Source organism: Zosterops lateralis, assembly GCF_965231275.1.
Source record: "Zosterops lateralis genome assembly, chromosome: 21".
Classification (NCBI taxonomy): domain Eukaryota; kingdom Metazoa; phylum Chordata; class Aves; order Passeriformes; family Zosteropidae; genus Zosterops; species Zosterops lateralis.
The window spans coordinates 7,132,320-7,154,812 of NC_139781.1; the positions used below are offsets into that span (position 1 = coordinate 7,132,320).

Here is a 22,493-nt window from a genome sequence, read left to right on the forward strand (position 1 = left end):
GGCAGCATCTGCCTTGGAAAGAGGAAAGGTGATGGGTGCTGAGGCTCCTCATCTGCCTCCTGAGAGCTGCATTCCCCCTAAAAATACCCCTGGAGCTCCTTGCTGCCTTCCCAACAGCAAACCTGGCTTCTTTCTGCCAGAGGAATCCGAGCTGGAGAGGAGAGCAGTGAGCAGAAGTGGAGGCAGAGATCTGGGCTTCCCATCCCGTTGTTGTGCCAGGACTTCATCCAAGCAGTTTTCCAGTGTGGAGCTCCCTGTGGAGCTGACTCAACTGCTGAGTGGTAAAAAAATGTGAAGCTCAGCTTACAGATCACTTCCCCAGCCTGACAGGGGCTTTATTCTCTGCCTGCAAAGGCTCAGCTGAACCTTGGAAACTTTCTGTGAATTACCCAAGACCATCAAGTGGGTTCATCTGGAGTACACGGGTCAGGAGCACCAGCACTAAAATAAAATCAGCCTTGCAAAGGAGTCATAAAAAACACAGTGTTTGGAGATTAGAGGCTGCTTGGCTTCCTGGCACCCACCAAAAATCCTCTTTGGTCTTTAATATAGAACAAGTTTGCAGCACATACGACAGGATGGAGCTTGTGTTCTCTACACAGCACACCCAGAGCTTTGGGAAGTGAGCCTAGACTCTTGGAGAGCACTCTTTTTTTTTTTGTTTAAATGGTGAAAATGACATTCATTTCCTCTTGCTGCACTCACTGGCACCTGCAGACAGGTGGGTACAGTTGCCAGGTGGGGTGGGTGGAATGTGCTACAAGCCAGCTCTGCATATTCTGTAAAATCCAAGATTTCGTGGTTTAATTGATCACAGAGACACTATTACAGACTTCTGCTGGCAGTGGCAACAAGGAGAAATAACAGTACTGTCCCAGTCATGCCCCCAAAAAGGGAATTATTGTCCTGCTTTTTGAATCAGCAGAAGTAAGAAGTGGAAATCTGATTATTTTTTTCCCAACTGTTGCTTGTTTCCATTTTTAATATGCATGTGTCTGCATAAGGATGATTAGTTCTCAAGAAAACTGCATCTATCTGACTGTGACTGGAGAAAATTGAAAGCATAAACACTCCCAGATTTTGCAGGAAATGTCAAAATGCTGTAGGAATTAATTTATCCTGACTTGGGCTACCTCAGTCAGTGTTTGCCTGATTATAATAGTGCTGACTGGATAAGTATCACAAGAGGATGTTAAAACTCCATGTGCTGGGTGTTAAAGAGCAGAACAAAAGCACTCAGCATCATTATCAGATAGAAGGAAGTGAGTGGCAATGCAATAAAAGCACAGTGAGTGTTTGATGTTACCGCTCTCGTCCAGGGAAAAGTCGTCCTGTGCATAGCGGAATTTCTCTGGGCCACAGGCGATGAACACATCGTCATCCCCAAAGAAATCGTGGAGACAGGTCACCTGCAGAGAGAGCAAAGTCATTCATTTCAGTTTTTAATTTAATTTAATTTTTAGATTTAATAAATAAATAATAAATAAAATAAAAATTTAAAAAACAGCACAATGTTGTTTTACACCACAACGACACAACTCTGAGATTCAGAAGGCTGAAAATGACTCCTTGATTCTTGGGATGTGTCTCCCTTTTATACTATTTCACACAGACCAGTTTGATTGGTGACTCTCCTGGGTTGTAGTGTAGGATGTACATAAAGTATTTATTCCATCCCCATCTCCACGAGCTGTTGGAACCAGGTGGGGCAGTGTTTTCCCAGGCCCCTCCTTTGGGCTCTTCTGCTCATGGCCCATCAATGCCTTGCCCAGGACTCACAGGGAACTCCCTCCAGGAGCTCTCTCTGTTTAATGGGCCATCAAGGAGCCACTGCACGACTCCTCATCCCATTGGGAGATGCTCCCAATGCCCAGGGGGAGGAGCCAAGCATTCCCACCTGGAGAGAATCTGGGATTTGGGACAGGACAAGCAGCCCTGAGCCACTGGATTCCCAGAGGAGCAGAGCTGCCAGACCTTTCTGTGGGATCACTGCTTCAGGAAGAGCCCCTCACCTGGACTGCTCCCACCACCCTGCTCAGGGTGTGTTCTGACTCTGGCAGTGCTCTTTTGTGTTATTGCATTGATTTTATTTTTACCTTTTTAACCTTTTTTCTTATTAAATTATATTTCTGACTTGGAGCCTCTCACTCGTTTTGCTTTCAAACCACGACAGTGACACAAAGACAAACCTCTTCACTCCCATTGGTCAGAGCAGAGGGACATCAAGGAGAAGTCCCTCCTAGGGAAAGGAATGACTAACAAAGTTACAGTTACAAAAACATTTCTCCCAACAATCCAATCTCCCAGAGGTAAAAAGAGCAGACACTCAAACCACTACACTAAATTTGGCACAACGGAATTCATCAAACATGAAACCACCACACCAAGTGAAATTCCACTTTTCCAGGAAACCATTCCAAGCAAGCACAAGGTGGGCTCTGATGTTTCTAATGGAGGGAAGAGGCTCAGAGCTGCTGCTGCTGCCCACGGTTTGTCTGAGCACTGGAGAGAGCACTGCAGACAACCACAGGGAACTCACCAGAGGCAGAGCTGAATTTCTCTATCTGCTGATCTCTCAGAGCTGGACTGTGAAAAGTTAATTTCAAGCTCTAATAAATCAACTCTAAAGAAGGCTTTTGGCTATCTTAATAAGGCTCAGTATTTCACACTGGTTAGTATAATGTATAATTAAAGCACTGCCTGTGAGTGCCAGCACTGGTGGCAATGCCAAACCTTAGTGAAAAGCCTGGTTTTTTCACTTTGTCATGATTTCCAAAATGGAGCAGGCTGAAACCTGCCGTGCCTTTGATCAGAGTCAGAATTTTCTCTGCTAGCTCTGGTGAATTCCTATTTCTGATTGCCTAAAATTAGACTGAAAATAGCTAACTTCATCTGCAGAGAATTCTCATGAAGAAAAGATGACATTTCAAACCAGCCCTCGGTATTCCATCCCTCCCCCTGAGGATGTGTGGCACTGATTCATTTGCAAATAATTGGGTTTGGCTCAACACACCAGTTCCCATCTGAACACCAAGGACTCCACTTGTGCCACTGAAAGGACCCGTGGGCTGCTCTGCTCCACTGTGCAGTTAAATCTGTGACTTAAAGTTGGATCAAAAGGCTTCAAACATTTCCCAGCCTTTTGCATGAAATCAGAATGAACCCACAGATGCTTTTGTTGTCTCCAGGTCAGAAATCCAAGTGTGGATTTTTTGTCCTTGACTGCCCACAACCACCCCAAGCAAAAAGAAAGTCCAGGCAATGAAGAAAATCTTCAGATTTGAGTCTAAACACGATGGAGAAGCCCCAGAATGTCCAAGGACTGACTGCATTTCAAACAGAGATTACTTGCAATTCACTTTTCTGCATTGCTGTCCCTCCAGAGAGCAGACACGATGTGTGTTTTATAGTTATGAGATAGTTTATAGCCAGCTCAGCTGGCTGAGCACTGGAGGCTGGTAGAGAATTCAATAACCCACTTGCTGAACTCTGAATATTCAGGAAACAATCACTTCTGCATTTGCCTTATTTGTTCCTTTTGGGTTTCCTGTCATAACTCCACTACTAAGAGCTCACCACAACACAGTAGAAAGGGCAGCCAAAAAACCCCAACCCCACTCTCCTTAAACAGTGCAAAATTCAGAAAATAACTGGGGTCCTGCCCCATGGCTCTGTTGCTTATACTCACTACTTGTGTGGTATTTTCTATTTACCTTCTGTTTATTCAACTCCAGCCCTTGGTCATTGCTCTGAGTCCCTGAAACACATCCCAGATGGGCTCCTGTGTACAGGAAGCCTCTGGAGTAAACTTTCCTTGGGAAAACATGATTTCAGTGCTGGAGCTGAGAGCAGCTCGTCTGAGGGTGAGGGGAAAAGAGAAACCCACCAGGGTAAAGCCCTGGAGATGCTCATCCCATGCTGGGGTAACTGGTTTGAGGCCTCATTAACCAGCATGGGATGGTTGAGGGCTGTTCTTGACAGGCAAAGCCAAAACTCTACCTGAAATAATGTTGTAGATGCTTTTAGTGAGTCCTAAATTACATTATTGGTCTTCTCTCTGTTCTTCAGAAGTCTTTTTTCTGATGTTTTCACCATTAAAATAAATAAATAAAATTTTATTTATTCTATTAAAATAATATTAAACATTATTTTGCTGAAATATTAAATATATAAATTAAAAATATATATAATAGATATTTCTAGATTTTATTTATATAAAATATTAAAAATACTTTGAAATAGTAAAATGAATGAATAAACAAACAAATAAATGTAATACAAGTCTCCCCCCAAGCAGTGTGGACTTTTTAAAAGAATATTTTCTGCTTTAGCTCACTCTTAGCTAAATTCACTTTAGCTCATCTACCACCCTAATTATATCCAATAATTCAGCTGGAACACCTTAGAAAAAAAAACCCCTAAAACCCTGAAAGAAGGTTTATACCAACAAAAAATTTACCCCAGATGATAAGCTGAAAATTATTTTTTTTAATGCTGTGTTTTGCTTTTAGTTATAAATTTATTAAAGCACAAGACAAAAGCCAATAGTGGCCAGACAGGGCAAGGACCAATTCTGCCACTTGAAAATGGTGATTTTGCTGGTGGCTGTTGTCACCCCCAGCAATGACACCAGGAACCAGCAAAACAGGAAGATTTTGTCTTTTTGCAGTTTTCAGTCTAGAAATATTTTTCATCTCTAACAAAAATTCAACCTGTGTATATAACTACAGTCAACAAGATAAACAGCATTGATTTCCAAGCCTGCCTTTGTTTAAGGGAAGGATAATATCGGATTTGAAAATCAGAATTGAAAGGACAATATTGACTTGGGAAAGGATCATATTGCAGGAAATGTTTGCTCTCCAATTCCTGTAGCTTCAGCAATTCCAAGGAAAGAAATCATATTTTCACACCCCAGTCGATGAGGCACAAATTTATTTCTTACAAAGTCATTATTTCTAATAGATCTGATGGTAGCATTTTCCTTTGTGCCAAGCTCTGAGCTGTAAAAACCTTCATAATATATATTCTGGAAGAAATGGAAGGTTGCAGAGATTAGTTTGCAATTCTTTAGGTTTTCCTTGTTAAATTAAATCCTTCTCTGCTTATATGAGAAAAAGCTTCCCAGAGAGGACAATCTAGCTGGGATTTCTGCAGTGCCAGTCCATCAGTGCCTGCTGCAGCAATTTTAATTGCTGAAAGGAAAGGCTGCAGCCTTGTGAGAGCTGCTGTGTGAGCCTCTGCTTCATTTTAATACAGCACTTGTGGCACTAAGCGTTTTGCAGGATTTTGACAAAATGGGGCTTGTCTCACACACACCCCTGGATGTGAGCTCACACTTTGCTGAAATGCCTGTGGTTGCACAGACGGAAATTCTGATTTCACCTGGATGTGAGCTCCCAGTTCTCTGTGATGGCACAGACAGAAATTCTGATTTCACCTGGATGTGAGCTCCCAGTTCTCTGTGATGGCACAGACAGAAATTCTGATTTCACCTGGATGTGAGCTCCCAGTTCTCTGTGATGGCACAGACAGAAATTCTGACTTCACCTGGATGGGAACTTCCACTTTGCTGAAATGCCTGTGGTTGCACAGACAGAAATTCTGAATTCACCTGGATGTGAGTTCCCACTTTGCTGAAATGCCTGTGATGGCACTGGCAGAAATTCTGACTTCACCTGGAAAAAGAGCAGGGAAAACCCAGGATCTGCCCTGGCACAGCTCAGAGTAACTGCCTGTTCCCACGTTCCTCCAGGAGGCAGCAGCAGTGTTTGGAAACTGTAATTTATTAATAAATAAAACAATTTAAAAGAATTAGGGGGAAAAAAAAGTGAAGGCTTCAGCCTTAGCCTGAATCAGCAGAGCAGAGCCTGGGCTGCTTTGAAGGGTTGAGATTTCCCAGCTCCTTTTGTCCCCTCTCAGCCCCTCACAGGTGATGGGCCCCTCTCTGTCACTCCAAACGTGGGCACAGCAGTGACAGAGGGTGAACTGTCCTCCCCACCTTCAGAGAATTGTCTTTTCCAGTCAGAAAATGTTCTTGTTTTCAGCTCTCAGTCATGATTTTGTAAACCAATCCCTCTGCAGTTTCCCTCCCATTTGGGAATTTAGGCAGCAGAACAGTGGCAGCAGCACACAAGGAGCTTCAAAGTCCCTGACTTTCTGTAAATCTAATGGTTCTGTTCAAAAAACTCCAGATCTTCACTTGCTTTCTTGAAATCATCACAGCTCTTCAGCTTGTAGGCTTCCAAAGGTCAGAACAGGGGGTAATCTCTACAGAAAAAGCCCAAAAAGGGACAGAAACATCACAGAAGACAATTCCATGCCACACACATGTACAGCCTGTAAGAACAGAGCTGAATTAAGGCACACTCTTCTTTTCTAGAGGTAAAATTGAACACATTCAATCACCAGAAAAAATACAATCAGTGTGTTTTTGATGCCTGTTCCTCTCCTTTCTCTCTCAAGTCAGACCAGCAGCCAGAACAGGCACCAAGAGTTAACTGGGCTGAAAATGTCACTAAAACCTCTTTAAATTCTTGTTTTAACTCACACCAGCGATTTCAAGGGATTTATTTATGCTCCATCAGCTGTACTCCAAGTCAGGTTGGCAGTGGCCTGTTTGTTTTAGGTGTGAGGAACCAAAGTCCTAAATCACAAAGAAAATTGTGCTTTATGATGTGTCACTTGGGTGTCTGCAATCAGCACAGAAACCAAACACACTCAGATTGACCCACAGGAAGATTATTCAGAAGGAATGTGGGAATTGATGAACGTGGGTAGTGAGCTCTTCACCACACACCCATAAAGAAAAAGATTTCAGGAGACTGAAGGGTTAAAGGCAATGCAATGGAAAATAAAGATGTTGGTATTGGAATGCACAGCACTTAATGCTTTTTTTTTTTATTTTCAACAGTCTGAAGACTGCTAGCCCAAAGCAGACACTGAATTGATTTACATTTTATTAGATTCTGGTTTCCTGCATTTAAAAATAAGAGATGTTTGGATTCAATTATTTCTTTAAAGTATGCACACACCCACTCAATAGAGTCCACATTTGCATTCACAGAACGAGAATTACTTAGTGTTTTCCTGGGAAAGAAAAAAAAAAAAAAAAAAAACAACCAACGGTTTAAAATTGATAAGCAATAAAAAGAGGAGCAGGAAAACCACAAATACTGACACAAAGTGGGCCCTGCATGCCCAGCCACACAAATATTTTAATTGCACTTTGGGGAGCCCCTCTCTGAGCTCCCCAGCAGGGAGGGAAGGAGCCTCTGTCACCTGTTCTTCCATCTCTGCCCCCCTGGGCCACGAAAAATCCATTTTTGGAGGGTGAAGACCTGGCCAAACCATGACCATGCTGACCCCTCACTCCTGTGGGGCACAGGAAAAGCCACCTCTGCCATCTGGGTTCATCTGTGACCTCTCAACATAATCATGCAGAGATTTCTCCATTCCTTCATGCATTATTCAGAGATCTAACTTTTCCTTCTATTCACAGGGACCATTCAGACCCTGCCTGCACAAGGTGGTTGAAACAATCAAATTCCACCCTCCTGTAAAGGTTTTTTTTTTTCCTTCCTCTCTCACCTCCAGAAAAGTCCTGGGCCAGTCAAGATGATCAAATGTTTCCTTTGATGTCAGCACCTTTTTGTCGCTGAAAAAAATGCAGATCCTCTTAATTAATGAGGCTGTGGAACTCCAGCAGGTTGTGCCACAACTAACCCAGAGCAGGGACACCAGCTCCTGACCAATATGTTTTATGTCCAGGATAAGCATTTGTGATGCTTATTTAAGTGGAAGAAGAAACATTCATGCATGTGTGTGTCCACAGCAGCTTGCAGGAGTTCATGCATGAAGGAAATGCTCCTCTCAAGGGGCTGCAGCACACGGTGCCTGTTTATTTAAGTGCTGGAAATGGGTGAGTTGGAAAGAGAATGGAAGAAAAAGCAGGAGGTCAGTGGCCAAGCTACCCAGTAGGAATGTTAAAGCTGAATTTTTAATATATCTGATGAATTCGTGGTGCTTCCAAATTGTGTGAAATCCAATTAGCCTCTGGGAGAAAGGTTAGTTTGTTATCCCCACTCCCTATACATATGGAGGAGACTGTGAAACAGATATTGAGGCTGTTGGTTCTTTTTTTTAAGCAGAAGAAAGGCTTGCTCTTGCATTCATGAGGGTATTACGCCGAGGATAAACGTGCTGTGAAGTTTGGGGGAACAAAGAGCACAGCCATGCAAACCCAGAGATAAAACATTACCATTTCTCCAGTCAGAAAACCATAAAAGGAGGAATTCTGGGTGACAGATTGACTTTGAAAGGAGAGATTTGCCAGCACAAATAGCCTACAGAACAGGTAGCACTTTGGAACTGAGAAAAGTGAACTCTAACCAGCATCCCCTCATCACTCTTGAGAGGAAACTGTAGTTTTTGATACGTAACCAAAAGTTTGTATTCTATTTGCCATCTGTTGAAACTGGTTAGGGAGGTGTTTTTTCTTTAACCCATCCCTCATAACTCCTGGGTGATATTTTCTTTTTCTGGGCAGCTGTTAAATCCAGCTGGGGCCGTGTTCTTTATCCCTTCCATCCCATCCTCCTCCCAGGGGATCTCTGCTGTCCATGGCCCATCCAGGCTCACTGCAGGGCTCAGACAATTCCATCAGCCCATGGGGAGATGCTCCACCCAGGGGGAGGAGCCCAGCATTCCCACCTGGATCAAACCTGGCATTGGGAACCCCAGCACAGCCTGTTTGGATTCCCAGAGGGAGACCAGACCCAGCTCAGCACCACTGGGCCTTCTACAGGATCATCTCTGCTCCACCAGAACCACATCTGGCACTGCAGGAGGGCTGGGCTGGGCCAACATACTGACCAGCAGTGTGTCAGGTTGTGTTCTGACTCTGTCAGTGTTTCTAAGATTTTTGTTTGTTTGTTTGCTTGGGGTTTTTTTATTACTATATTTGTATTTTTAATATTCTTGGTAAAGAACTGTTATTCCTATTCCCATATCTTTGCCTGAAAGCCCATAATTATAATATAATTTGGAGGGAGGGGGTTTGCATTCTCCATTCCAAGGGAAGTTCTGGATTTTCCCTGGCAGACACTTGTCTTTCCAAACCAGGACAGGATGACAGAAGAGCAGCAGAGACTTTGGAAGCAGCACAACTGCATGGCCAAGGCCAAGCAGCACTAATTGAAATGGGAGTCTTGAGAGTAAAGATACAGGGAGGCTGTAAAGGTGAGGCTGGAATATCCATTAATGGGATTTCCAGCTCCAACAAACTCCTAAAACCTGGAGCTTTTGCTGATCCTGTTGTGCAGAGCTTCATAAAAGGGAAAGGCTGATGTTCAGCTCTGTGCAGGTCCCTCCTGAGTGAGGCACTGACAGTGATGGGGAGATTTGGGGAAATAGATCCTCACCCTACTTACAACAACACAAACACAGCACACTGTGCCAGCATGGAGTGCTTGAGGACAAAACTGATGTACTTGTGCATTTCCATTTCCAGGGGTAAACCCATTGTCTTTCAACCCACAATAAAGTAAAATAAAATAAAGTAAAATAAAATAAAAATGAAATGAAATGAAATAAAATAAAATAAAATAAAATAAAATAATATTTTTAACTGTTGCCCAGCACAGAGCCATGGAAGGAGAGGGCAACACCCCAGCACAAATAAAGTTCTGGGAAAATGGAGATTACACAAAATAGCTGTATTTGTTCCTCCATCCTCTGTGATGCAGCGTAAAGAGATGTGAGAGACAATTCTGTCTCCAGTAGTTATCCAGAGTGACAAAGGAAATTCCATGAAATGTGATTTAGTTTCCCTGTAACACGTGGATGTGTTTCACCCACAGAGGCAGCCTCGCTGAGAAATGGAGTTATTTGAGGTTGCCCTGCTGACATCAGTAACTTCCTTCCAAAAGAAGTGCTGGGGGAAAATGTGTGTCAGAGTTGCTGTTTTTATCAGCGCATCAGCAGAGTTTGGGGACATTTCAGTTCAAGTCAGGCACCAGCACTCCTTTGAAGGAGCAAATTCTGCCCTGGCTGTGTCTCTCCTGGCACAGCAGCACAATGACACACTTTGTCACCCTCATCCTCCTTGGCACTTGTGGTGGACAGATTTTGGTGATTAGGATTGAGTAAGTCACCAAAAAAAATCACAAATTTCAGTCTAAAAGACACAGTGGCCTGGCCTTGTTTGGCCTGCATAATCTTCTTTTCAAGAGCAGGGAATAAAAAAATAAAATGGGATGGAATGGGATGGAATGGAATGGGATGGGATGGGATGGGATGGAATGGAATGGAATGGAATGGAATGGAATGGAATGGAATGGAATGGAATGGGATGGGATGGGATGGAATGAAATAGAATACAATAAAATAAAATAAAGTAAAATAAAATAAAATAAACAAAAACCCCTGAAATAAACAAACAAAAAACTCCACAATAAATCCAAAAAGTGACAGGATAAATACTTTCCCTCCATCTTATTTGGCACTTCGGCAAATGTTTTTTGCGCCATCCTGAGTTTCCCAGCCCAGGGAAGACACAGGTACAGGAGTGTGGCCCCAATCCTTTGGAGTTTGAAGGGGACTGGAGCACAGGCACAGGGTTTGCCCCTCTGTTTTGTACATCTGTAAAATCCTACATAATTTCCCATCCAGGGAGATGCTGAGGAGTTGATATTTTCACTTCCTGCTATCAAACTTCACGAAAAAAAAAGACACCAGTGTGAAGTATTGTCCTGGGTTGTAGTGTAGGATGTACACAAAGTATTTATTCTATCACCATCTTCATGAACTGTTGAAACCAGGTGGGCTAGTGTTTTCCCAAGCTCCCTGCCTCTTCTGCTAATGGCCTTTGGGGTGTCTTCTGCTCATGGCCCATTAACGCCTGGCCCAGGACTCACAGGGAACTCCCTCCAGGAGCTCTCTCTGTTTAATGGGCCATCAAGGAGCCACTGCACAACTCCTCATCCCATTGGGAGATGCTCCCAATGCCCAGGGGGAGGAGCCAAGCATTCCCACCTGGAGAGAATCTGGGATTTGGGACAGGACAAGCAGCCCTGAGCCACTGGATTCCCAGAGGAGCAGAGCTCCCAGACCTTTCTGTGGGATCACTGCTTCAGGAAGAGCCCCTCACCTGGACTGCTCCCACCACCCTGCTCAGGCTGTGTTCTGACTCTGTCAGTAATCCTTTGTGTTATTGCATTGATTTTATTTTATTTTTACCTTTTTACCTTTCTTCTTATTAAATTATATCTCTGACTTGGAGCCTCTCATTCATTTTGCTTTCAAACCACAACAAGTATTCAACCTGTACATAACTCTTCCTAATTCGTCTCCAAACCTGGTGAGGGACAAACTCTCCCATCCCCCAGCAGTATAAATTCATTTACACCCTATGGATGGATACAAGTCAGCCAAATTATCAAATTACACGAGAAGATGCAACTGGTCTGTGTCTAATTAACACTGGCTTTGTATTTCATCTTGCTCAAAGCATCAGTGCTATTGCTCAGTTCCTTTAATATTCTGTAAAGGCAAATAGAGGCATTTTGACTTGTTAAATTTCAGTGTTTGCCAGGATCTTTATCACACTGTTAATTCTGGGGATTAATGGGAATTAAAAATGGTGGCCTTTAAAAATTAAGTTGTAACAGATGCTACATGAAATCTAAAGGAAAGTAACAATTGTTATCAAGCTGTTCTTCCAGGGAGCTAAATTTTCCTCCTTAATTACAATTCTGAACCTGTTCTTTGTGTTTTGGGAGATATCCTGAATTTACAGCGAATGCATATCCCCTCCCTATCAGAAGAGTTTTGTTTTCACCCTAATTTCTGTTAATCTTTGAATAAAGCTATTAATTTTTTTTTCCTTAATTAACAGGTCTTTTCAACTCAGCTGACAGTGAACAGAGTACTGGAAAATTCAGCATTATGTCCTGAGCTAAACCATATTAGGATAGAAATTAACAGTGTTAAGCAGGCTGGGAGATAAAAATACTTTGTATAGCACATGTAGAGAGGGAGCTGAAGTGGATGTCCCAAAGCCTTTGACATGAAAATCTCCTTTTTTGCAACATATTTTATCCCTTCCACATCTGCAGGACCAGTGACAGTCGGTGTGCAGCAACGTTAATGGAATAATTGATGCAGGGATAGGGAAACAGATGATGTGTAAAATGGCAGGCTGCATAATTGTCTGGAGTGAGTTCAAGTATTTCTGCAGTGAAAAATTGTCCTGTTTTGCACTCCCATCACGTCTCCTTGCTGCTGCGTGGCGAGCAAATTTCATTTGGAGAGGATCCCGAGGTGCAAGTTGATTTACTGGCAGGATTCCAGGAGGCAGGAGGTTAAAACCTTTCCTACCTCAACCAAACAGCACCTGGGAGAGGCATTGCAGGGCTCACACTGCTTTGAATGACAGCGTGGTGAGAAACACAGCACATCAGGGTGGAGCTGTGGCAGAAGAGCAGCTGATTAGAGAAATAAAAATATGATTTTTTAATATCTGACCTTTCTTTTATTGCAATATGAAATGTTAGGTGATGGAAGGAGGGGGAAATGGGGGGAACATGAGTTTTTAAAATGATGCTGCAATTAATTTCTGCTCCTGTGCAATGTGCAAGAGCCATTACACTTGCGTGGCATTTCTCATCAACTGGGTTGTAGACTGCTGAGGCAATTAGAAACTAATTGCTGTGAGATTCCCCCAAGAGATCTGTGATGGGAACAGGAGGTGGCCAGGGGCTTGCACACAGAAGTGTGTGTGTTTCTTTGCCCAGCTCTGGGCTGGTGCAGAGGTGATGCAGGAGCTCACAGCTCAGACATTGACATCCCCTTTGTGCACTCCCAGGGATAATTTGGTGTTGCTTTGCTTGTTTGAACCACGGAAATGATGCATCAGGATTTTTAACTCCCCCATCCACTGCTGCATGAATTCATCAGCTCTTCACCTGTCCTCCTCTCTCCAGCTCTTCCTCAGCCCTCACCTCTCACTGTCAGGGACACAAAAGAACCACACACTCACTGGTCATGTTGAAGTGAGGAAAGAAGGGCAGTTTATTATGATTTAGGGTTTAAATAGGATTTGGAATTTGGTCAAGTGTCGCCCTGATTCTTTAGCCTTCTGATGATTGTTTACATATTTCTTCTGGAGTTTCTCAAAACAACGTAGATTGTTTTCATATTTCTCGGTGATGGACTTCTGAATTGACCATTGGGGTCAGAGAGGTGTTCCTCTCATCTACCAATCCTTGACCAAATTCCTAATCCTATTTAAACCCTAAATCATAATAAACTGCCCTTCTTTTCCTCACTTCAACCTGACTGGTGAGTGTGTGGTTCTTTCGTGTCCCTGACAGTGACAGTCAAGGACTGGTAGATGAGAGGAACATCTCTCTGACCCCAATGGTCAATTCAGAAGTTCATCACAGAGAAATACAAAAACAATTTACTTTGTTTTGAGGAACTCCAGTTCAAGAATGTAAACAATCAGGAGATTAAAGAATCAGGGTGATGTTCACCTGTCACTAGATGGACACGAAAAAACCACACTCACCCGTCAGGTTGTGAGACAAGAAAGAAGAAGAAGGAAGTTTATTTTGGGTTTGGGGTTTAAATAGGGTTTGGACTTTGACCAGCAACTGGAGGACGAGGTTGACACCTCTCTGACCCCACTGGTCAAGCCAAAAGTCCATCCTTTTGTCCTTCCCACATGAAGGAATGCATGATTTACAAACATCACTCTGTGTTTAGGTTACAATGTGCAAGAAACTCCAGTATAGAAATGTAAAAACATCAGAAGGCTGAAAAAATCAGGGCAACACTCACTTCTGGACACTAAGTGTTGTTTCCATGGTAAATGGAACCTTCTGGTGCTGTGCAGGACACCAGCCTGGTATCTGCCATGCCCCTGTCCTGCCACAGGAGCTTCTCATTCCCCCTGGCACTCTGCTGAGAGGCAATGATGGACACAGGGAGCACCTCACAGTGGTCCTCACCCTCCCAGGGGTAGATATTGCAGATTCTTTCCTCCCCTGACCCTTCCTGCTGAGCCTCACCTCTGCACAAAAGAGTTTCTTGTTCCTTGGCAGGTTTTGAGTCAACTTCTGATCTCAATTATGTGCCCACCAGCCCCGGGTCAGAGCACTCTGAGTCCCCTTGGTGACTGTGATCAGTGACTTTGCAGCTACAGTCGAACAAAAGGATGTTAAATAACCCTTTGTCAGGCTCAGCAAAGCTGACACATTAATAATACCCATGAAAAGATGCAGGTGTTCTGTTGGCTTGGCTTGTCATTGTGGGGTTTTTTTGTTTGTTTCAGGGGTTTTTAATTTTGTTGTGGATGCCAAGGAGGGAACAAGGTTTGCTGTCTGCTCACGGTGGGAAAGCTGCTCATACACAAAGAGCTGTTGTTATAAATGCAGATTATAAAGTTGGCTTTTTGCAAATATTAACATGAATACTATATGTATAATTGTACTGTATATATATGTGTATATATACATATATATGTATATATACAATGTGTGTATATATGCATATATAACTGTATTATGTTTTATTAAAAGTTTAGAAAAGTGATGAATGTATTTTCTGATTGTGACATAGTATAAATAGTAAAAATATTAAGTTTTTTTTCTTCTTTGTAACATCTAAACTGACCAAGCCAAAAAGTATAGGAGAGGGTTGTCACCTTGTAACCCTGCATAAAACCCTGCTAGCTTTCTGGGTTTTTATCAAAATGAAAACCACCAAAAACCTCAAGAAGAAAATTTATGAGATCCATGTCACCAGACAGAGTGGAGCCACCCACAAATAAATCTACCAGATAAAATGATTGAAAAGACACAGCAATCCTTAAATATCGAAGTCTGACAGAGTGAAAAGGGTGCTGCTGGCTGACTTTATGCCAAGCTCAGCTGAGAAACTTTTGCTTTTTATCTCCTAATTGTCTATTTTTAATTCTTATTAAACTTATAAAATTTTTAAAAGGGAGCAAAAGTGGTTTTTCACAGCTATGTAGGCATTGCACGGAGGCTGAGGATGCAGTTTTGAACAGGGATGTAAATAAAAGGGCCAAAAGGACACTTGAGCCTCGTGGTGCAAACCCACTGGAGCAGAGCATCACTCCCTGATTGCACTGACAGCACCTCTGAAACTTTGTATTCTTAGTTTTTTTCCCCCTCAAACGTTTCACAGCCTCCCTTTGCTGCCTTCCCCCCTTTCATCTCAGACCCAGATCATTCCTGACAGGTAATCCAGCAGCATCAGCCTCTCCCTGCCCTCCGTGGTGTGCTTTCAATTTGCTCCAGCACTCCCAGAAACATCCTGCACAGACAGCCAGGGCTGAGCTTTTGTAAAGAAACACTGAATTTCTGAATTTCTTGAGCCCAATCCCACTTGGGCTCAAGAACTGCAGAAACACATAATTTCTGAAGCTTGGGAGAGCAGGGGTGAGTGGAGAGAGGTGATTGTAACAAAACCAGTGTTGTGCTTTCCCTGGTGTCTCTGAAGAAATCTTGTTCAGGATATTTATCTCCATCTGGAACACGGTGCTGGAGGTCACTAAAATGTCACCGTGCTAAAACAACTTCCTCTCATTTCCCCCCTTGTGTGCCCAGGCAGAGAAACATCTGTAACCAAATAAGGCAACACACGAGCACCCTTAAAAAAGAATTAGGGAATCATGTCCTGACAATTAACATGCTGGTGCAGTCAATTCCTGGAACATCAGCTCAGCCATGGTACTTGCACACTACAGCAGCTTTAACAAGCATTTTGCTTCTGCTGTCTTGAACTCAAACATGCTGAAGTAATTTTAAAAACCTTTGTAGTCCAGGCTAAATATTTTGTTTCTTTCCTCCAGAGAATACATAATCTGCGCTGTTGTCTTGTTTTAGTTCCAAGGCAGCCTCCTTAGACAAAAGAAAAATACTGCCTGCCTAGAGAATCAGCCTTAGATAATGAATGGTGCATTCTCTTTGCAACTCCTTTCCACTTCTTTGTAACAGCAAGGCACGTATTAAATTCACTTTCCCAAGCTGAGTTATATTTCAATTTTTACTGAGGACTCTGCTGTCCCTTTCCCCTGGTTGTCTGATTTGGCCCTGAGGACGCACCAATTGTCCCTGGGCGTGTTTGGTCAAGTCACAGTTTTATTCAGCTGAGTTCTGACCATGGAAATCCCAACTTGGGCACCCACAGCCTGCCTGGGGTGAGCAGGGGGAGGCTCTTTGTGTGCAAACCAAACTCAGTGAGATGCTGTTTTTACACCCAGATCTCCTTCCCTGGGAGCAAACCCAGACTGGATAAATACACATTTATTTAAGGACCACCAGGTGGTCATAGAACTGAGCATTTTATCACAATAACATATTGACAATCAATAAAAAGATTGTTGTTCTGGCTACTGCATGTAAAATTTAGGCCAGTGAGTGGCAGAAAAAGTTTCCAGTCTTTTTCAGAACAGATTTTTTTTCTTCTCTTCAGGTTACAAATGGAAATCTGGGAAGTCTTATTTTATGACCTGAACTTTTGCCTTTGTAATCCCATTTAAGGTGCCCATTTAATCCCATTTCAGCTCACCTATGCTGAATTAGAAATAAAATTTCACTTTTGTGACGTCTGCCACTGTGCTACAGCCATCCCCTCCAATTCTGCATTAAAGGGACATCTCTGATGAGCCCTGGGGTGCTTTTATTCAATCCTTTGCAGCTCCTCTAATGCTGATGAGGGATGTCCCAGAATTTGGGGAAACTGGGGGAAATCTGGGGGAATTGGGGGAAATTTGGGGGAATTGGAGAGAATTGGAGGAAAATTTGGGGGAAATTCGGGGGAATTGGGGGAAATTTGGGAGAATTGGAGACAATTGGGGAGAATTGGGAGGAACTGGGAAGAATTGGGGGAAAATGGGGAGAACTGGGGGGAATTAGGGAAGTTTGGGGGAATTTAGGGTTTACCCTGGTGAGCACCACACTCAGTGAGAATCAGGAGCAGTTCTGAGCCCTGGATATGAGATCAATGCTGAGAGCTGCTCCTGGAGCTGTGTGTGGGGCAGAATCTGAGCAATGTGACACAGGTACCTTGAAACAAATCCTGGGATACAAACAGCAGCTTGGGTACATGTGAAAAATAATGCCATCCATTAAAAAAAAATAAAAATTCCTCGTACTAGATTTAATTTTGAATTAAATCGAAATTTAAATTTTAATTTAAAAAGTAAAATTTGAATTTAAAAATTAAATCCAAATTAAATTAATTTTGAATTGTTTTGGTGGTTTGTTTTTTTTTTTTTTTTTTTCAGCAGGTAGCATCATAGCAGCACACAAGAAAAGGCATCCAATTTGAATTGTGTGTACATATTCATCAGGCTGTAATAAAGCCCCTAATAAGATGATGTTGCTCCCTTGTTTGTGCACACAGCCCAGGCTGCCATTTGGGGGTTAATGAATGAGAGCAAGTCGAAGGCATGGAAATAAAATTAGCAATGCCCAGAGCAACCCACTTTATCAAACTCAACAGTTTATAGGATTAGCAATGGATTCTGTGCAAATCTCTGCTATGGGTATTACCAGCAAGATTTATGCCAATTAGCAGGAACAGTGCAGATTATTTGGGAAGGGCACTGACAAGAGTTAAAAGCTCCCTGTACTTTCAAACTGTGTTGTTGGGACATTTCAAGCATTCAAGGATTGTTTTCACTCATCTCCCAAGTGCTATTTGATTGTATTCATGGCATTGTTTCCTGAGGCAGTGAAGAAAGTTGAATTGTTCCTTTCCTAAGATAAATCCAAAGATAATTTTCCAAGATAAATCTTGCACTCTCAAACTTCTCTGCATTCAGGCCAGGCTGCCCTCAGCAGATCCCCATGAGTGTGTTATGTTCTGCTCTCCTCTGTGTGATTTCTGACCACACAGGGGAAAATCCCTGATGAATTCAAGAGGGGTCAACCCCAAACCCCTACAGGAATTAAGGATCTGAGAGAAAGAATTCCAGAAATGTGCTGGTAGGAGTCCAGGGCATCCCTTGGGCACCCTGGAAGGTCACAGAGCTCAGCAGAGGGGTCTGAGACATGAGCAAGAGGGTTTGGGATTTGTACAGGGGGGATTGAGACCCTGGCACAGAGCCCAGGAGGACACAGGCTTTGATTTCAGTCCATGAGAAAAACTCCCAACACAGAGAGGAATTACAAGTCACAAAGGTGTGACAGAGAGTAGTGTAGCTAATCACAGGGTGAAAAAATTGGTAATTTTGGGTTCTTAGAATTGGGGAACAAGATGGAGGATTTAGGGTGTTGCCCTGGGTTCTTCTCCTTCTCCCCTGGCATCCATTTTCTGCAGTGATGGTGGCACAAGGTGGTTTGAGAGAATTGGGTCAAAGTAGAAATGACCCTTCTAATATGAGCACTGGGCATTGGTGTAAAATGGTAAATAATAAATACATAATTATCTGTAGAAGAGGTAGTGACCTCCCATCACGGGGGAGTCACCTCACATCCGAGCTGCTGTGAACACCTTGGCCAGCACAGAGAATTGTAAGATAAGAATTAATAAACACTCAAGAAACACAGAAAAACAAGACCTTGAAGACTCCAGTTCATTCTGGCACCACACTCAAAGCCTTCAGAGGGCAGAGGGCAAAAAAGATTCTCTTGAATCACCATTTGAACCACCACCAGGTGAAGAGAAACCCAACCCTAGAGATAGGTGCCACATGAGCAGCAGCAGAGGAACATTCCTGATGGAGCACAGCTCCTAAAACCTGCAGTTCTCCTGGGGGCATCAGGACAGCAAATCCACACACAGATTTCACTGATAATCAGATTAGAAAAGGAAAACTTCATGGAAAGTGGACTTTCCCCACATACTCAAACCTACAAAACAGGGACAAGGCTGAAACCTTGGTGCCATTGTGGATAAAACATCCCTTGGAAAGCCAAGTTTTTGGGGGGAGGACCATTGGTTCTGCTCCTCTACAACCAAGTTTTAATAAATTAATGAACTTCCAAGGCAGCATCATCTGATCTGTGCACAGGGGATTTTTTGGAGCCCTGGGGGATATGTGAGCTGGGACAAAGGTGCTGAGCCTGGTCTGGTCACACACACACAGACACACTAATGGGTTTTTGCTCTAAAACACTTGATAATCTCCCAGCCAGTTTATCCTGAGGAAAAGCTGGTTAATAGAACTAGGTATTTACAACTGTGACAATTACATTGGAGGCAATTTGTGTGCGGACATAATTACGTTTCTAATGAAGATTAACTTAAATTAAATGCTTTTAATTACAATTTGCCCTGCCTTTGGCTGTTGTGCAGACTGTGTTCTGACACTCACGCCTCACCAGACATGAGATTTACACTTTGCTGTCAAAGCTGACCAGAATTATTGGCTGGATGTTTGCTGTCAGGTGCTGCTGACGTTGCAAAAGGACTCAGTGCTGGAAACCACGGGGTGGAAGGATCAGAGATTGAACCTTTCAAGAGCTATTTGCTCAAACTCCTCTGCTAACACCCTGTCTGCCCTTTTGATTGCAAGTTCTTCTACCTGTCTGCTCCAGCTTTCTCCAGGAGAAGAGCAAATGTTGCTTTTTTATTTCAGTGAGAGCATGTGGAAGCCTCCACATCTGTATAATTTGTCCTTTCTTGACAACTATGGGAGCCCAGCTTACATATTAGATCCAAATTCGAAAAAAAAAATTATTCCAAAGGGTCCTCAGAGGCAACATCTTCATTATCCAGAAAAGCTTGGCATGTAAACTCCACCTACCAGCATTCAAAAGGAATGGGTGATCAAAGCCAGATTACAAATTCATTAGCAATTAATCTGTTCAGGAAAACCTTCCCTGGTGCTTTGCAGGGATATGATAGGAATATGATTAATGGTAATAGTTACAATAGGATTGTGGCCAAACCCACAAACAGCTGCTAAGAAATACAGCCACAGGAGCCTTGGAGTTTCCTTGCTGAGGGGATCTTGTCTGGTGGAGATGTGCTCAGAGCTCTGTGTCCTTCCACTGCCACTGGAGACTTTGTTAAGCCTTAAAATCACTGTGAGGAGAGACCTCAGTTGCATTTCAGGGCCAGAACTGCAGTGCCTCACCTCCTTCATGCCCTGTTCAGCTCCAGTGTCTCCAGGAAAATTGAAGATGACATAAGGCAGGGCAGGACTCAGCCCAGGGCTTCCCCTGTCGGGGTTTGCCTCGTTCTTTCCCTCCATGTGCTGGAGTGGGAATGAGATACAGAAAAATATTACAGAAAATATTTTATCTCTCTCTACTTTCTCCCTGTGGCTTGGAGCCTGCATCAGCACTTTGTCCTTCCCCAGGGGGCTGTGACAGCCCTGCCTGCCCTCCTTGTGAGGGGGAAATCAGGAGGTGCCAAATTCCCCTTTAAAGCACAGCCTCATCCTAGAGGAGGAGTGTTTTGTGCAGTAAGAAACATAAAAATCTCCAACCAAAGTTACAGCCTGTCTGGTTTGCCTGAGAGGAAAGAATCACAGAATGGTTTATATTGGGAAAGAGCCTTAAAATCCATGAGTCCAGCCATGAACCCAGCCCTGCCAAGGCCACCACTCAGTGGAGAATAATGCTCATCCCACTTAGTATTCATTCCAATGCATATTTCATCACGTTGATGCATATTTTATTGCACTTTTTGTACCAATTCCTCCAGCATTTTGCTTTTGCAATGGTGCCTAATAAGCCATGATTGCATGCAGCCCTGTGTGTTTGTGAGTGCTGTGATTCCCCCTGTCCTGAGGAGGGAAGGATCATTCCAGGCTCCTGTTTTCCCTCTGTATTGCCTCCAGTTTAGTTCTCCCTCCCTGGGTCTCAGCCTGTTTTTTCCATTACAAAAATTATCCCATTCCTAAGTCCATTCCTACAAACTTCCAACTTTTTGGGTACAACACCCATGGCCACTCTACCCAGATCTTGGAATTTTTACTTTCACCCACAGTCATCCTGATTGGAGTAAATTTGATTCACAGAAATACAGATTATTATTTGGTAAAATACTAAGAAAAATGTGTCTTTGCACAAAAATGCTCACCATCTTTTTTTTTTTTTTTTTTTCTTTTTTTTTCCTGAGCTGCTGTTTCTGAGTTAAGAGGCTGGATTGTGGATAGCCATTGCAGTGCACCACACTCTGAAAAACCAGGCAATGCAAACCATGAACATTTCTGCAGTGCATTATTTCCAACGCGTTATTTGACCCACCAAAGGAGTGTCCCAGCTTTTAAGAGCTCAGCAAGAAGGATGCAGAGCACAGTCTGATGATTCAGCCTGAGATAATCCTATAAAGAGCCACCTGAAAATGCAGAAAAGGTCGTGTCTGCAGAGCTGTTCATCTGTGCTCATGTTTATATATCTTATATATATTTATATCTTTATGTGCAAGTACACAAAGATGATTTCACATCTTGAAAGAACACATAGTGTAATATTTTACAATATCTCAGATGAAATGGTTTCACTGTCAGATCCTCAAGGACAAAATGTCAAAGCAGCTGTTGAAGGTCCTACATCAAATTAGTTCCTATAAGGAAATAGATTCCTGAATACAGAAATCACTAGTGGCTTTAATGACCCGTGTTAGAACTTGGAGCATTTGAATAAAGCTCCATGAATGTATCTAAATTAAATCAATACCCTTGCAGACTTATATCTCTTTAATCAAATGCCATATGTGTTGTGTTTTTTTTTTTCACTCAAATTTAACACATGAATTTTAGGCCCTTTCCCTGAAAGAAATTGAATAAACAAATTTCATATGTATTTATTTCTAGCAGTACAAAATACACAAAATACTTCCCCTTTCCCAACACACTTCAGGGCAGATTTACAGCAACTAATTAAAAAAACATACACGTACACACACATATATATAATATATATATATTATATATATATAAAATTACCAGATTTGTGGACACCCAACCATCCCTAGAGAAACACAAGAGTGAGGGGCACCACTGACATTTTCTCAATGTGTTTCAGGCCACTGGGAAGTGTCCAAATGTGAGGCTCTTTGAGGTGAAGTTCCCCCTGAGGTGCTGGATTTGGGAAGCTCTCAGAGCACCCACTTTGCTGCAGCCTCAGCACTCGAGGTAAGAGAAACCCTCTCAGGAATTCATGCCCCAAAATATCTGCAAGTTTGAAAATCCAAGCCATTACCCTGATTTTGATTTTGATCAATACCCTGATCCCACTAAGTGGGATGAGCATTATTCTCAACTGAGTGGTGGGAAAGAAAAAGAGAAGGAAAAATGTGGTTTTTAGCAAATGAGAGCCTTGCAGGTTTGTTTTTCCCTCACTCTGGACGTTCTCTGAGCAGAAGAGCAGAGAACAAAGCCCAGAGTGGCAGGTTCCAAAGGCTGGATTAGCACAGAGAGCCCCAGAGGCAGATGGCCACAGGAGTCCCCTGGGATGGGGCATGACACACACAAAGCCTGTTCCCTGACACAGGCACAGGTCCAC

The 22,493-nt window shown here is 42.9% G+C and overlaps 1 protein-coding gene across 2 annotated transcripts in view; it reads right to left on the reverse strand.

Annotated features, from left to right (window-relative positions):
* The window catches only part of DCX (doublecortin), a gene marked incomplete at both ends in the record, with an annotated part of 76,641 nt that overhangs the window by 14,614 nt on the left and 39,534 nt on the right, over nucleotides 1-22,493 (reverse strand). For both annotated transcript variants that reach the window (XM_083876238.1, XM_083876237.1), the window contains one exon: nucleotides 1,307-1,409. In XM_083876238.1, coding sequence (XP_083732364.1) covers nucleotides 1,307-1,409 — 103 coding nt within the window. The remainder of the gene's footprint in view (nucleotides 1-1,306; nucleotides 1,410-22,493) is intronic.